Raw genomic sequence first — 16260 nt, 5'->3', positions numbered from 1 at the left:
GATCAGGAATAAGTAACGGCAAGGATGCCTTTCACTATGGAAAACATAATATTGATGTTGGATATGCAAATATTAGTCCCCCAAGCATTGACAGCAGAATAATAAAATGTAGAATCTAGAGAAAATACCAAATGGGGTGGTATTTCACTTGATTATTTTAAAAGAAAATCAGCCATTAGACTTTACGAAACGCGACCAGGAGTTTCATTTTGCCTGGGAGAAAAAGACAGCTTTCAAGCACCCAGCTCTGAGCTTGATCTGAGAAAGACTGGGACATCTATTCGTTTCATGGAAGGTCACACATCTTTTCTATTCTCCTAGGTCAACGCTACTGAGTTCCTATGTATTGACAAAATTTATCATGAGAATATCTTGTAATTAGCACTTTTCTCAAGAGAGCTCAAAACATCTTTCACATGCTTTTATTTTTAATACAGGCGTACTTTGGAGATATTGCATATTGTTCCAGACCACCACAATAAAGCAAATATTGCAATAAAGCGAGTCACACGAATTTTTGGTTTCCCAGTATATATAAGTTATATTAACATTATACCATAGTCTATTACGTGTGCAATAACATTATGTCTAAAGAAATCAATATACATACCTCAATTAAAAAATACTTTATTGCTAGAAAATGCTAACCATCATCTGAGCCTTCAGCTAGTTGTAATCTTTTTGCAACAGTAACATCAAAAATCACTGATCATAGATCATCATAGCAAATATACTGAAAAAGTCTGAAATATTTTGAGAATTACCAAAATGTGACACAGGGACATGAAGTGAACAAACGCTCTTGGAAAGACAGACTCACTCAACTCAGGGTTGCCACAAACCTTCAATTTGGAAAAAATGAAGTATCTGTGCAGTACAAAAAAGGGAAGCACAATAAAACGAGGTATGCCTGTATCTTACCTCACGTTTGAAATCAATGTCTATATACAAGGATACTTATTTGGAAAACATGCAGAATGTGCCTTAATTGAACAGAAATGCATTGTTTGTAGTTTCTGTTTCTTTACATGTCCTTTGCAGTGGATTATTCTCTCTGTAAGCAAGAACTTAGCAGGATGGGTAAGGGGGGTAACAGGAGAAGTCGAGGCAGCACTGAAGAAAATGCATTTGGAAACATCACTTTAAAAAAATTGTTTCCTCGGATATATTGTTTCTGGAATCCAAAAGCCAAGCAAAGTTTTAAGTATCTACCTTATTCATTCATTCAAAAAAGCACTAAAGTCAGCCTAGGGAAATGAATTTGTGCTGAATCAGGGAGTAGGAAATTGTGTGGAAAACACAGCGTGAGCATTCTAGGCAGGAAGAATGGCTTGTTCTGAGTTTAGTAGGTGTGAAGTAGCACCTTGAATTTGACAACATGCCAATTACTTGATTAGCTGGAGAGAGTGTCAGAACATGAGCCTTGAAGTCGCAGGGCCCAGAAAGTGGAGGTCTTAGAGACCTTGTTCAGAATTTAAAGTGTACCCTATAAGCCTGGAGGAGGCATGGAATAAACAACAGAAATAAGATAATGGCATTTTTTAAAATAATCCTAATAATTTAAGGGTTTGTTCTTGTAGCATGTGCAGTGTACCATGCACTGTTTTAACTACTTTACACGAATCAACTCTTACAACTCATGAAGACCCTAAAAAATGGGTACTATTATTTTTCCCATTGTTATGGGTGAGATAACAGACTCATAGAAAGCTTAAATAACTTGCACAAGATCTCTCAGCTAGCAAGTGGCAGAGCTAGGGTTTCAATGCAGGGAATCTGGCCAAAGCATCCACGCTTGTAACCACCAAGCTAGTCTATCCAGACCACAATGCACCACAATAAGTAGTCTGAGTTAGGCAGTTATGAGAACAGAAGAACTCTTGCCCAGAAGGATTTACCATGTGACATTCCCACAATTCACGTCTGATCTTTAAGACTCTTGATGTCATCTGTCGTTTTGCTAAAAAAGAAACGTGAATCTTGAACTATGATGGCTGATACGAGTCTCTTACCTTGTGAGTGAGCCTAGCCAGCTGCCAGCCTGCACGTATCCACAGCTGTGTTCTCTTCCGCTTTCCATATACACATTACAAGGGAAATGGCATCTTACAGTGGTTTTCCTAAAGGACCCTCCGTGTAGCCCTGTGGACTTATAAGACCTGCCTTTGTTCTTCAGAAGATTATAGACAAGTTGAAGAAATAAGGCACAAATAGGTGAAAATTGGAAAGGTAGGAAAAGTTCCAAAACAGTAAGCACTACGTTTGCATGGTGATAGGACAAGAATTGCCATTGAGTTCAGAAACATTTATGGAACTTGTTTTTCCAAAATAATCAACATGACTGAAAAAATCACTGATTCTTAAAAGTTGCTGGGATCAGGCTGACAGAAGAAAAACCAAAGGAAGTGCTTAAATGTGGCTCAATGGGGCTGTGATTTATCAAAGTCTACAGCGACCCTTGGGGTGAAGTTGGTGATAGATACCTGCTCATTGATTTATGCTTATAGTTTTGTTTTCTTTTATTCTTTCTACTTTTTCAGGGGAACAGATACTGTCCTTGAGGACACGTCCTCACAGCACCCATGCACAGCCCTGATGTTGGGTTTGCACAGGACCGAAAACAGAGATGGCCTTTGCAAGCCACGTCAGGTGTGTAACAACCTATGCTTTGTCCACACAGGAGGATTCACATTTCCAAAGCCACGCTGGACTGCCTCAACGGTGACTATAATGTGGAAGAGGGTCATGGTAAAGAGAGGAACGAATTCTTGAGGAAGCATAATATAGAGACCTATTTAATTAAGCAGCCTGAGGAGAGTCTGCTGTCTTTGCCTGAAGACATCGTCAAGGAATCTGTGAGCTCCTCAGACAGGAGAAACAGTGGGGCGACATTCACAGAAGGATCCTGGAGCCCCGAACTGCCCTTTGATAACATAGTGGGGAAACAGAACGTAAGTCCTGGCTTGCTTCTTCTGGTTTGCTGTGAATGCATGTGCACCTCCAACCCAGTTGCCTCAGAGAAGACCAATTCATCTTTAACCCTTTCTCTGCTGAGTGCCTTAATCGTAATTGATCAAATGTATCACCTCAGGACAGAATTAACCTACCTACGTCATTTCAGGAAATGCCAGAAATACCAGAGGGTTCCCACCACCCTCTCCTTTTTTTTTTTTTTTTTTGACCTAGCTAAAAATAAATGTCATGTGAAGCTGAATTATAATTTTACCAAAATTAATTACTCATGTTGGAAAGGATAAACCTCATTTTATTAAACTAACAACAAAGGGGGAAGGGCAAGTCCATGCGAATGTAATTTTTTTAGGTAGTTGGCCGGCTAGGAGTACCGAGGTGCCCTCTGAAATTTAAAATCAGGAGGGCATTGTGGATTTGGAAATATAAAAGATGCAAGCGAGGTAAGGATGAGGGCATTCGAGAGTAGTAAGCAATTTCAAAGCCACCCACATAATGCTATTCTTATGTAGTGTGGATTTGCATCTTCCATGAGGGATAAAGCAACAAAGTCAGTACATCAGGTGTAAGTTATTAATCATCAAATTATTTTTAAAAGTATATCTTCAAATACCAGAATCACACTAAACCCCATGAGCTGCTCTGACACTGAGAGGCACCAGAGAACTGAAGTTGATCAAGGGAGAACCAAAGTGGATTCAGAGATGCTCCCCTCTCCAGAATGCTTGTTCAGAGCATGGGCAAAATCACCTGCTCTAACAGGTTTTCCCTTCCCTTCCCTCAGGCCAGGCACATATAGTTGAACTCATGTAAGTTGTGTGACTTCATTGTGCTTCTTTAAAGAAACTAACCCAAGAAAAGCCACTATATAAGGCTTGTAAACAGCTTCTGACATTCTCCCGAGCCAAGGGAAAGCTGACAGTACTATGAAATAAATAGACCAAATTGATAGTGTCTGGGGCTTTATGAAGACATATATGTGTTCATTGTTCTAATCCACAGACCTGAACATTTCTCATTAACTTGTCGTTAAGAAAAATCTGTCTGCTTAAAGACATTTAAAATGGAAAAGGTTAAAATGCTGAAAGTCTTGCCTCTTTATTCTGCATTTGAAAGATTGATGGGGCGCTCTGAGGCCAGGTTAACCTTGGTTTCCTTCCAGCTCTGTGTGAAGGAGCTAAGGATCAATGCATGGACCCCATTCACTGGTCAAAGATGCAGGTTGAACCCTTGAACCCAGCCCGCATGCCTTGCAAGAGCCTTTAATATTCTTTTGTGGGTGTTTACTTTCCCCCCAAATTATTATGCCTACACAAGTCATCACTGATTTCAACGCCTACCTCTTTCCATCCCTGAATTGGTATGCATGGTACAATTTGCTGTTATAGAATATTACGGTCTTAAATACTTCCTGGAGTTGGTGCATGCCCAGCTGAAAGTACCCTCTGTTTCCTCTGCCTATTGTTAGCTTGAGCCTGAAGGCTGCTTATTTTAAAAAGATGCATGCCTCACCCTGAACACTTCAGTAATTCTGCATAAAGTTTTCTCTCTTGGTTTTTTGTTCTTCTTTTTCTTTTTGGTCTTTCCTTTTGAAAAACTCTGTCGGTTTAAGCTGATTGTGGAAATGGGGATAATTCCTAATTGTTCTCATCTCAGTGTGTACCTATCCTTGCTACTAGGAATTGAGAACCCAGAAGAGAGGTAGAGGTGCTCGGTTTTAAGTCATGATTGATTGATCTGGTAGAATTATATAGGAATACTGGAAATATTTATCTGCTGATTTCCTAAAGATATTTACTGATGTCATCAAATAGTTTTTATAAAAGACGTCATTATTAGTCAAAGATTCTTATTCTTGGTGTTTAACCATACCATATATTTCTTATGATGCCTGAGTTTTGCCTGTCTTTGCCATCTTCCACATGAATAATCTCAATTTTGTTTTATGTCCTCATACTTAAGAGCCAATGAATGTATGCTGATATTCATAAATAACCGAGTGGCACTAATAACATTTTGGAAATTATTGAGTCAATTAAAATGGTCACAAGCATCAGAATTGCACTTATGCTTAGCTCTGGAAGTCAGTGATTCATACGTGCAATTCAGAGACATAATGTATGCCTGGAAGAGATCAAAACTGGTCTGGCTGAGCCTGTGCTCTGCCAAAACACCCAGTCAATACCACAGGAAGCCCAGACCATCTGGGTGTTTGCATAACACAGATAAAACATACTAATGCTTCACTGGGGATTTGCTAGCTAAATTGGCCAGATGTTTTAGTTTCTATTGATTCACAAAGTATGCTTTGAAATATTTTTAACGACATTGGTATGTCATGCCATAATCTGTGCTATATAGACAGCAGATGTTCAGATAGTTGCATTCTCATGTATTCATTCATTCAATAAAGATTAATTGAGCACCTGTTACATGCCAACTACTGCTAGTAATAAAAGAGGAGGGACAGAAGAAACACTTTGGAGATAAAGTCAGCCGGTAGTGTATATGCTTCATGAAGACAGGAATTGTATCTGTTTCCCTTATCACTATTTAGTCCATAATTAGAACAATACCTGGTAAGTAACAGGACTTGGTGGAGTTTGCTGAATGAATTAATTAAATGATAGATGTGGGTGGTACAGGAGAAGACCCAGTCAAGTTTGCCTTCCAGGTTTTTTGCTTGGATGTGACTGATTAGATGGTAGAACTGCCCACTGAAATAAAAAATAGTGGAATGGAAGGAGATTGGGTGAGAAACACTAAGAATTTAGTTAAGGACGTGTTCAACTTGAAATGCCTAGGAGAGGTCCAGGGAGAGATATCCAAAAGGCTATTGAACACACACTTCTGAAGCTCAGGCATGAAAAAAACTATGCAAGGGATGTGAGTCTGGAAGCATTTGAGTGCTAGATGAAGCCATGAGGATGAAAGAGAGAACTGCAAGGAATATGTAAAATAAAACAGTAAGAAGGTACAAGACAGACCTATAGGAACACCAGATGGAGGTGAAAGAGAGTCAGGATCCCGTGACAGAGACAGATAGGAAGCAAGGGGACCAGAAGAGGATTAGGCAATGTGGTATCATGGAAGCCTACAGAACGGAGCATTTTGAGAAGAACAGGGTGATCAACACTGTCCAATGTAGCCAAGAGGTGCAGGACGATGAAGACTGGAAACTGCCAGTGGGAATTGGATTGGAAAACGTCATTGCAAGAGACAGATTTGACATAGTGGTGACGTCAGAAGCCAAATTGTCCCAGTTGATAAGCGAGAGCTCTGGATTTCCAAGAACCCCAACTCTATCCCAGTCCCCTCTCAGCTCCCCATTTCAGGAGTCTGTCAGCGGTTTGCAGGAGCAAAAAAGTCACTTAGAATTATTTCTGGCCCCTATCTGAGTCTTCCAGTCCCTGTCTATGCCTGAAGAGAATCTCTTGTTTTTGATGGTGTGCATCTTCCCAGCCCTTATAATCTGTGTCCAGTTAAGCTAAAATTGTTGGTTCAGCCCACTCTTGGACACCCTGAGCACTTATGCTTTGCATCCCTGACTCCTGACATGGGCCAGTGTTCTGCCCACTGATTTGGTATGCTGGATCCCTGAATCCTGGCTCAGATACCTGTCAGGCTTCCTATGCTCTGAGCCTCTGAATGGAATGAAATTAAGAAAACTAGAAGGCAAGAAGCTTATGATCACAGGTGGACTATTGAAGTGTAAGGTTACCAAAGGAGAAGTAGGTAGTTGAAGTACACCAAACGTGAACATTTTTGACATGGGGGAGGATGTCCAGAAATTTCAAGGCTAAGTTGTTGGAATGAGTCATCAAAATGGTCATTGAATCTCTCAGAATAAAGACAAAATTTGAGATGAAAATGAAGACTTAAGAAAAGGGTCCTCATATGAAAGATTGTATTTTCCCCTTCTGGTTGCATGCTACGACTAAAATCTGTTTGTAAGCTTGAGCTCTGGTTCATTCAATTATTTAACAGATGTTAGTATTCTAGATGCTGAGGATCGAGTAATGAGGGGACAGACTTGATTCCTGTCCTCCAAGAGTTACATTTTAAGGGAGTGGAGAATGCAGACAATTAACCAAAACACAAAAGTTCTGAGAAGGAAATATAGATGAACATATGACTAGGGGGCAGATAGAATTATTGCAGAGAGGGTCATCAAGAGACCTCTGAAAATGTGACTTGAGTGCCGAAAGGACCCTGCATTTGAATAATCAGGAAAAGAGCATTATAGATAGAGGAAACGGCTAGTGCAAAGGCCCTGGGGTGGGAAAAATTTGGTATGTTAGAGCAACAAGGCCCAAGTGGCTAGAGCATAGTGAGTAGGGAAAGAAGGAATACAAGAAGAAGTTAAAGGAGACAGACATTGATCTTGAAAACCTAGTCGACTTTGGATTTTATTCTAAGGGAAGTGATAGAGATATTTTAAGCTGGCCAGTGACATGATCGGATTTAGATGTTTAAGAGATCACTTTAGCTGCCTGTGGAGAATGGATTGTAAGGACCAAGAATGGACTCCTTAGACAAACAGCATCTTTACTTATGATTTACAAGAGGATACCAGAGGGTGAAGCTTTTGTGTTGCTATAAAGTGTATTGTGTAACGATATGAATCATTTTAACTTGATTTTTATGACAAGTGATAATGCCAAGAGAGGTGGAGCCACCCTTTTAGAAGCAAACCCCCTTTTAGAGCCCGGGTGCTGTCCCTCATATATTGAGAAATCATCACCATTGTCCCATCCATCCCCTTCACATTGGTCACAGCATCAGAACCCAGGCATTTTTCTATTACTCCTCCAGACCTTTTAAGAGAATCACCTGGGGGAAAGTACACATTTGGTACTTCCGTTTTCTATATTAGTTGTTTCTGCAGAGTAGAAGTCATTTGGTCATTACTGTTATCATGAAGTTCATATGTGTACTGCGAAGATTGAAAACACAAAAGAAATTTCTGTACAGGCAAACCTCAGAGATATCGCAGGTCTGGTTCCAGACCACCACCAGAAAGCAAATATCACAATAAAGCAAGTCACACTGAGGTTTTGGTTTCCCAGTGCATATAGGTTATATTAACACTACACTGTAGTCTATTAAGTGTGCAATAGCATTATATCTAAAAAAACAATGTACGCAAGTGTAATTAAAAAACACTTCATTGCTAAAAAACGCTAACCGTCATCTGAGCCTTCAGCAAGTCATAATAGTGACATCACAGATCACTGATCACAGGTCACCATAACAAATATAACTATTATGAAAAAGTTTGAAATATTGTGAGAATTACCAAAATCTGACACAGACACACCAAGTGAGCAAATACTGCTTTTAAAATGGCACCAATAGACTTGCTCGAAGGGTTGCCACAAACCTTCAATGTGTAAAGCTCGCAGTATCTGTGAAGCGCGATAAAACAAGGTATGCCTGTGTCCTGCACAGCAAGACAGAAAGCAAATGTGTTTCATTGCCAGGAATATAGATGAATATCCACAGCATCATTAACGCTAATAGAAGTAGAGAGCTTGGGACCAGGTACCGTGTTGGGAGCATTGCTCACTCATATTCTTTGCATTTCATTCTCACATCAACCTTACTGGGTAAGTGTGACGTGCCTGTTTTACAAGTGACAAAATTGTGATTGGAGAGATCAGTTAGTTTTTTGAAGGATATACAGTGAATGAACAACAGAATTGGAATTAGAACCCAGTTATGTCTGACTCCAGAAAACCACATAGTCTCCATCAGGCTGCATTGCCTCCCCTTTTGGTCCTGAAGATATGTGCTGCGTTTCTACCTACTACCTTGTTTCCTGGTCAGTTAGTATTAAAAGGTTGTGTGCGTGTGTGTGAGTGTGTGTATTCACCCTCTGAAGCTAGGTCGCTCTCTCAACAGGGATATTTAGAAATTTTCTGTGAAAGCTCCAGGAAAGGACCAGCTTCTCCTCCAGGTGGCGTTAGCATACCCCTAACGTCTCATACCCTGAGTGTCCTGATGTGATCATTGTTTGCATGGAAAGGGCTAAGCAGGGCAGTCGCTCAAGTCTACCTAGGAATAAAACAATCATTTGATTTAGTCACACTTAAGACTGCAGAATGTTGACACCAGAAGAAAAGGAAATGTGTAGGGAGTGGGGCTGGCCATGGTGGAAAGCAGGCTGTAAGAACAGATTTATGTTACTATGTTTTTATCAGTCCCAGCTGGGACTTTTCTTAGATCCTGTTTTCTGTATCCACTGGAAGAAAAAATTCTCATCTGATTGCCTTGCTGATCAAAACCATGTTGACCTGTTGCTGAGAGCCGTTTCCTCAGAGTAAACCAGTTAGTCCTGTAAGCTGTGAGTCTCATGATCTTGGGGCAAATCTCTGCAGGACCCAAAATTTACCCATATGATAGTGGGAAGGGCCAGAATGGAAACCCAAGAGAACTGAGTTATGGCCCTGATTTCTCCACTTACTATTGCAAGGCCTTAGGGAACCACGTCTCCCCTCCCAACCTCAGGGTTCCTATCCGTACAATGCCAGAACTGGACTGGATGATCCCATCACTTCCTTTCAGCTCCAACATTGCCCATTCAGTGTCTCAGCCTCAGACACATGCTGGGAGTCTGTTTCTACACTGGTGAGTTACCTACACTTCGGAATCCTGCCACCCAAAGCCCAGAGAACCAAATAATTCCCTGGAAAGTAATGGGGATATCCAGTTTACAATTTTCCTAGTATGACAATTTAGCATAACTGTCATCCTAATGAACTGTCTTAAAATATTAATACCAAATCGGAAGCAAGAGTTAAAGCGAAAAAAATTATTGAGGTAAAAATCTCACCTTACTAGGCGATGGAATTGGCCCTTTCTCTCAGCATTCTGGATAACTGCATTTTGCACCAAACCAAACATCATTATAAACATCATCACATTTTGCCATCTTTTAGAGTCCTGTTTTCAACATGATCATTATATTCTCCTGTTGAGAAATATTGATCACTAGGGTTTGATTTCTTTCCTTCTGTTTCTGTCCCTAAAGGTGAGGTGCAAACTAAGTGGCTGACCCCTTCTTTTTGCATATAAAAGCCCAGAAGACAAAGAACACTCTTAGGGCTTCCCTGGTGGCGCAGTGGTTGAGAGTCCGCCTGCCGATGCAGGGGACATGGGTTCGTGCCCCGGTCCGGGAGGATTCCACATGCCGCGGAGCGGCTGGGCTTGTGAGCTATGGCCACTGAGCCTGCGCGTCCAGAGCCTGTGCTCTGCAACGGGAGAGGCCACGACAGGGAGAGGCCCACGTACCGCAAAAAAAAAAAAAGAACACTCTTAATTCAAACTCATTTTACTTTTATCATTTGACTTGGGGCAAGTCAGTCCCCCCAAGATGTTCGTTTGTTTCCTCATTCATTCAGCCACTGATTATTCAACTACTTAATGAACTACAATTTCCCAAGCATTGTGCTGGGTGCTGAGGTTGGGAAGATGCAGAAGGAGGTGCAAAACTGTCGAGGAGCTCAGAGGCCGGTGGTATTACTAACAGGGCAACAGGCTAAGTGGACATCGCTGTCTTTCTAGCAGGACTGAATATTGATCCCAGGTAATCAGGGAAGACCTTCCCAAGGAAATGACTGTCAAGCTGAGATCTATAGACAAGCAGGAGTGAGGCCAACAGTGAGGGGACACAACCCCAGAAGGAGGGAAGCAGTAAGGCCACCATCTCAGCCTGGGTTTCTGCTCCTCAAGACCAAACCACATGCTTCTCTTTCCCCTCAGAGAACTCTGACCTGAAATTTCTACCCCGAAAAATGCCTGAAATACTGGCTCTTGGTCTTGAAGAGGAAGCTGTGTTTTCAGAGTTTGCCGCTTCAGTGATAAGCTGCTGAGTATCTAATTGCCGTGTTCAGTCTTGATATACAGGAAACCACAGGCAGATTTTTCTCCATAGGTAATTTCTTTTGAACCATTTTAACATCAGATGAAGTTCTGATGTGCATTGGGTGGGACATCTGTAGGCTTTCGGGGTAGAGACCATGAAGGACTCTGGACATTTCCCTGAAGCCCATCTGCACTCTCACGGTAATGTGGCTTTTACAGACCACAGAACTCCCCAGCCTGCTTTTAGCCCTGACTCTGAAGGTAGCAGCTGAGTGCAGCCAGGAAGAGTCATTAGAGGGACCTGGTTTTTCACTCTCTTCAGAAAGGCAAATGGATTTGAAGCCTTCCAGAGAGCGTTGAGTGGATTAAGTAGGCAATTTGATCCATTAAATTTGACACATCATCCCCCCTTTCTCTGAAGTTCCAGAGGTAGACTAAGGTGGAAAAGATAAAGGTAGAGAGAAGTTTGTGGCTCACGCGGAATTGCAGCTCTGGAAGCGAGCATTTAAGTTGGCACAAGACACAGCCTGTGGTTACCCCATAGCCAACAACTGGCTGAAACTTTGCTAAACTAGTTGGACTCTTCTTTTACCAGGGATTGACTAGTTGTTTGGGGAGCCGTAAACATCTGAGGAACTGGAACCAATGAATGCAACAGTATTTTAAATATGTGAAGATAAGTGTATAATATTCTAAATGTGTGAAGATGATAGGAAGAGAAGAGCAAAAATCTGGATTTTTTTCTGACTTATTTCCTCGCTTTGAAAAAATAGAACTGGGATTTAAGTTTTATTAAACTTAATGCCACTTGCTATGCGTGGGCTGAGAGGTGTCCTTGTAAAAGTTCTTCATTGAGCTATGTCAGGATTTTCCCATCTTTTCTCCACCAAGAAGACCTTTCATTTCTCTGCCGGTGCAATTCATATGCATTAAGGTTTTTCTTTCCAAAGAAAATTGCATTTGTATTCCCCTTTTTTAATATTAGTTGGCACGTGTGCCATGACCCACCGTTGCTGCTGCTCTGCACAAGGAAACGAATGGTACCGCTGTACGGTGATTCGGTTCCAGCCCAGAGCAGAGACACCTGATATTTCTGTTGGCATGACCAGCCTCATCTTGGCTCTTAGTGTATGTACTTATGTTTGCTTCGCCTAGGGTCTAAAAGGAGTTACAGTCCTAATCCCTTGGGTATTGATGGAACTTGAAAGCCCCTCACATCTCAAGGATCTCCAAACTGCTACCGTGAATTCCAGGTTATGAACCACTAGATTCCACTGTGTCTTTCCCACTTTATAGCTTTTATATCACCTTTAGTCCCTTAAAGGATCTCTTCACACCTTGAGATGATAAGGGCTCTGTACACGTCTTACGTGGTAGCCCCCACTCAGGAGTCCATGTCTTCAGAGTACTTAGATACAGGACTGTTCTTAAGTGATAAACTTAGAAACAAATATTTAGGAATAATGATAGCCAAGAAGAGCTACACTACTTAGATGAATCCAGTAGAAAAGTGTGTGGTAGAAAAGTTAGGATAAGAGGAAGAAGAGGCCACTGAGCAGTTTCTTCTTTTCCCAGTTTTGTCCTACCACTGTTACCCACCAGGGTTCTTGGCCTCCTTAATCAATAGAAATTGATCAGAGGCCAGACAAGAAATTCAGGCAAGGCTTTACTGGGGCCCCTGCTGCAGCAGCGGGGAACGGGAACAAGTAACAGCTTCCCTTGCTCGCTCACTCCTGGGGGCGGGGGGATGGGGGCCCGTGAGCTCGTTCCTTATATGGGGTGAGGGTAGGGGTGTGTCCAGGGGTCGGGCCGGGGGATAGCTTGGGTGGTTTGCCCACTCCTTAGGTGGTGTTGTGCGCAGGGGGCGTGGGCAGTACCCCGCTTTTGCTCCCAACCCCCTATTTTTGCTCCCTGCTCTTCAGAAGTGGCATGGGCTTTTTTTGGGTCTTTTTGTATCTTTTGTCCAGAACTTGCCTCAACTGTGGCAGGCGTGCAGTTATTTTTAGTCCCATATAGTTTCTTTGTATTTTGTTGCTGGAGGAGAGGTTTGTCCAGGTGCAAGCATTGCAGCACTGCAGCAAAGGGTCCGAAGTCCCAGCCGATCTCACCATCCCTGGGGAAAGGTTAAGAGAGGCTGCATTCTTGAAGGTCAGTAAGGTGAGCTCCATTGAAGCCAAATCCGGGAAAGCATCAATCACTAAACTTTTAGTTAGTAAATTGTATAGTAAGACCTATAGCCTTAAAGTACCAAATGCGAGCAATTTATCAGCAACTCTTGATGTAATACGTATGTCGTAGTCCTAAACGAAAAGAGTTACTTCAGAACCTAAAAAAAGATAAAAGTTCGGTAACTCTTCTATTTCAGTTTTCTCCACATTTCTGTTAAGTAAACAAAGACACACATATAAACATGCACACACGTGCGCGTGCACACACCCCCCCACCCTCACACATACAGTCATTTTCCCCGTGGCATTGACATTTCTGAAAAATCTACATCTTTTCTTAAATTAATTTTTATTGGAATAGAGTTGCTTTACAATGTTGTGTTTCTACTGTATAGCAAAATGAATCAGTTATACATATACATACATCCCCTCCTTTTTGGATTTCCTTTGAAAAATCTACATCTTTGGTATTCACAAGGAAGCTGAGTCACTGAAGTCCTGATATATGTTCATTGATTTATTTCCTGAGCTGAAATTATCTGATTGCCAAGACAATCCATTGCCCGCTCAGGGGGGTCACTTGGTCAAGTGGGTTAGTCACCACCTCTCCAGAAACAGCCTGTGACATTTTGGCCCAGTCATTTCAGTGCTGTGAGTACTTTGATTCTCACCTGTCCCGTGGCCCCGTAAACAAGTGACTGATGTGTCAGCCTCTCCAGCCTGCCCCTCTGCCTAGGCCCACCCCGTCCCTCTCACCCACTCCCCCCAACCCTGAGATGAGATCAGTGCTGGCGTTTACACATCTGTTCCACACATTACTATGGATGTGATATTTTAAAAGCTAAAATTCAATTTTGGCAACTTGCCTCAAACCATGCAACTTCAAAGAGGCCACATCTAACTGGATGTGCCAACTTCTGTTTCAGCCAGTTCTGCAGCAGTTTAGCGACGATTTTTTTATTAAAAATGGCTCTAGCGTGTAATGACTAAAGTACAATCACGTTCCCAAACTGAGATGAGCATCTTTCTGAGGAATTCAAAGGATAAAGTCAGAGTTAAGGGATCCTGAATTAGCTGATAGAGGACTGGTCAAACAGAGCCAGACAAGCTTCTGGAAGGACAGAATCAGTGTCAGACACCACTTGTCCTGGGCTAACCTGGCTCTGAGGTCCTTGGACCAGACCTTGGGGACAGAATCTGGAATGCTAGAAATTCCCTCTGTGGGCTCTGAGTCCCCTTATTTTGAGAGCTCGGCCCAGTCACCTGGAATTGTGGCTAGCCCGGAAGTTCAGCCACAACTGACCATTTGCCCACCCCTCATCCAAAGAGAACCGAGCCAGTGTGTCTGCGTCCAAAGCCAGTAGCCACTAGTAGGATGAACTGAAGCAAAGAGCAAGGCATTTAACGTCAGGGAAAGTACACTGGGAAAGGAGCCGAGCGCATCTGGGACCTAAACCCCCAAATAAATAAACTGCTTTCATGATCCACCTTATCAATATTAGTCAAAAGGTCAAGAGTAAAGTTGTGGGATTCAGATCAATAGCAAACCAATAAATGCTTATTGTGGGATCTGCCAGAACTCGGGGTACCTCCCCTGTCATTGTTTTGTTCTCTTAATCATAAACAGTTTGAAATTTCAGACCACACGGTGACAAAGGCCAATCAAAGGAGTTTATACATCCTTTATTCCCTATCCAATGCAGCACCCAGACTATATTTGCAAACTGCCAGTGCTGACTCAAAGCAGGAAGCGGTGATTATCCAAATAGCCTGGGCCCCAGACATATTGTTTGCTCACAGTTGAGCATCGGGAACCAGGCTACAGAGGGGTGCTGGAATCCTGCAGCAGGCTGGCTGGAAATGTCTGGACCATTATTTCAGCAAACAGTGTGGACATTCTGACCCTTGTTATTTCATTTCCTGGAGCAGAAGCTATGAGCTTATTGTGAAAATTATTTAAACCTCTTCCTGTAGTTGTATTCCCTAGACCTCCTCCCACAGTGAGATCTCAAAAAATATTCTGTTGCTTTGTTTGGAAGATAGATTATGATGGTATAAATATCTAAAAAAGAAAAGAGAAAGTAAGTAGTATCCCTAAACTAAAAAACCCATCAGGCATATCATTTGAATGTGGTATCTCGTTTTCTCTCAGTACAGACAGGAACAGTTGTGACCATCTTGGCTAACACCTCTTGCTTATGAAGAATGGCCTAATGCACTAGCACCTCCATATTTATAAGAAGGAAACATTGTGTGTGATGGGTCCTGGGGAGCCCTGTGTGGATACTTTCCCGGGGCCCACCCCCAACTCGGTGTTTGCCCAAAGACCCCTTAAAACCTTTTACCAGAAAAACATTACATGCACATCCCAGGAAATCTCTGCTCCCCCATCCCTAGATTTGAGGGAAAAAAATAATTGGGCCACTTTCAAACACAGCAAGCATCCTTTCTGAGACCCTGAATGCCAGTCATTGTGGACTAGATCACCTCAAACCTTTCCCAAGTGAGCTTTCATAAAAAGAGCACAAAAATAATTTTTTAAAAAAAGGAGGAGCCTTCTCTTCTGGGGGTTGGTTGGGGGTTTAATAAACAGTAGAGAAAATAGAGCTCTAATGTGTGCACTTGGGGGCCCTTATTCAGGCTTAGCTTTTGTTCCTGGCGATTTTTCTCAAGTCGGCCTATAGTTGTAGGACACAGGAAGTGGGTTAGGGACTGAAAGATAAAAATCCCTGCCTTTTCCACAACCCAAACCCTGCAGGCGACAAGTTTGAAATGGAGCCGCAGGGGCCTCCAAAGGAGGCACGGGCAGATGGTGCCGTAGAGACGATGGAAGGATGCTCCGGAGTGAGTTGAGGAAGCCGATGGCTCTACCTGCTTCTGACTGCAGACTCCAGCCTGAGACTGGAAGCAGGCAGAGTCTTGGGAGAGGATAAGCCATCTCGGCCTGAAAGATGGAGGCTGTTATGAGGCTCTGGGCATCTTCCCTGGGTCTTTCCCAAGCAGCAACAAGCTGGCCTACAATGCAGGATCTCAGTCACAACCACCTACAGCTAAATCTCAAAACTGCATGTCCATCTCCCAGAGAAGCTAAAAGATGAGGCCCTTTCACTGATGGCTTTAACCTTACGCTTTATGCTGGTTCGTGGGAAACACTCAAGTGGATGTTAACGCAGGCGCTGGTCCCGGAAAAGGCTGTAAGTTAGTGCTTTCCCATCTGTGACCTCTGGTACCCTAGCAGTCAGCACCAAGAGGTAGT

The 16260-nt window shown here is 42.5% G+C and overlaps 1 protein-coding gene across 1 annotated transcript in view; it reads left to right on the top strand.

Annotated features, from left to right (window-relative positions):
* Window positions 1–16260, top strand: part of ADCY8 (adenylate cyclase 8) — a 217733-nt gene that overhangs the window by 105114 nt on the left and 96359 nt on the right. Inside the window, exon 7 of the mRNA XM_019931940.3 lies at window positions 2681–2951. Coding sequence (XP_019787499.1) covers window positions 2681–2951 — 271 coding nt within the window. The remainder of the gene's footprint in view (window positions 1–2680; window positions 2952–16260) is intronic.

Source organism: Tursiops truncatus, chromosome 17 (genome assembly GCF_011762595.2).
Source record: "Tursiops truncatus isolate mTurTru1 chromosome 17, mTurTru1.mat.Y, whole genome shotgun sequence".
NCBI lineage: Eukaryota > Metazoa > Chordata > Mammalia > Artiodactyla > Delphinidae > Tursiops > Tursiops truncatus.
The sequence above is the reverse complement of the archived record's forward strand: the minus strand, read 5'-3'. Positions and strand labels throughout refer to the sequence as shown.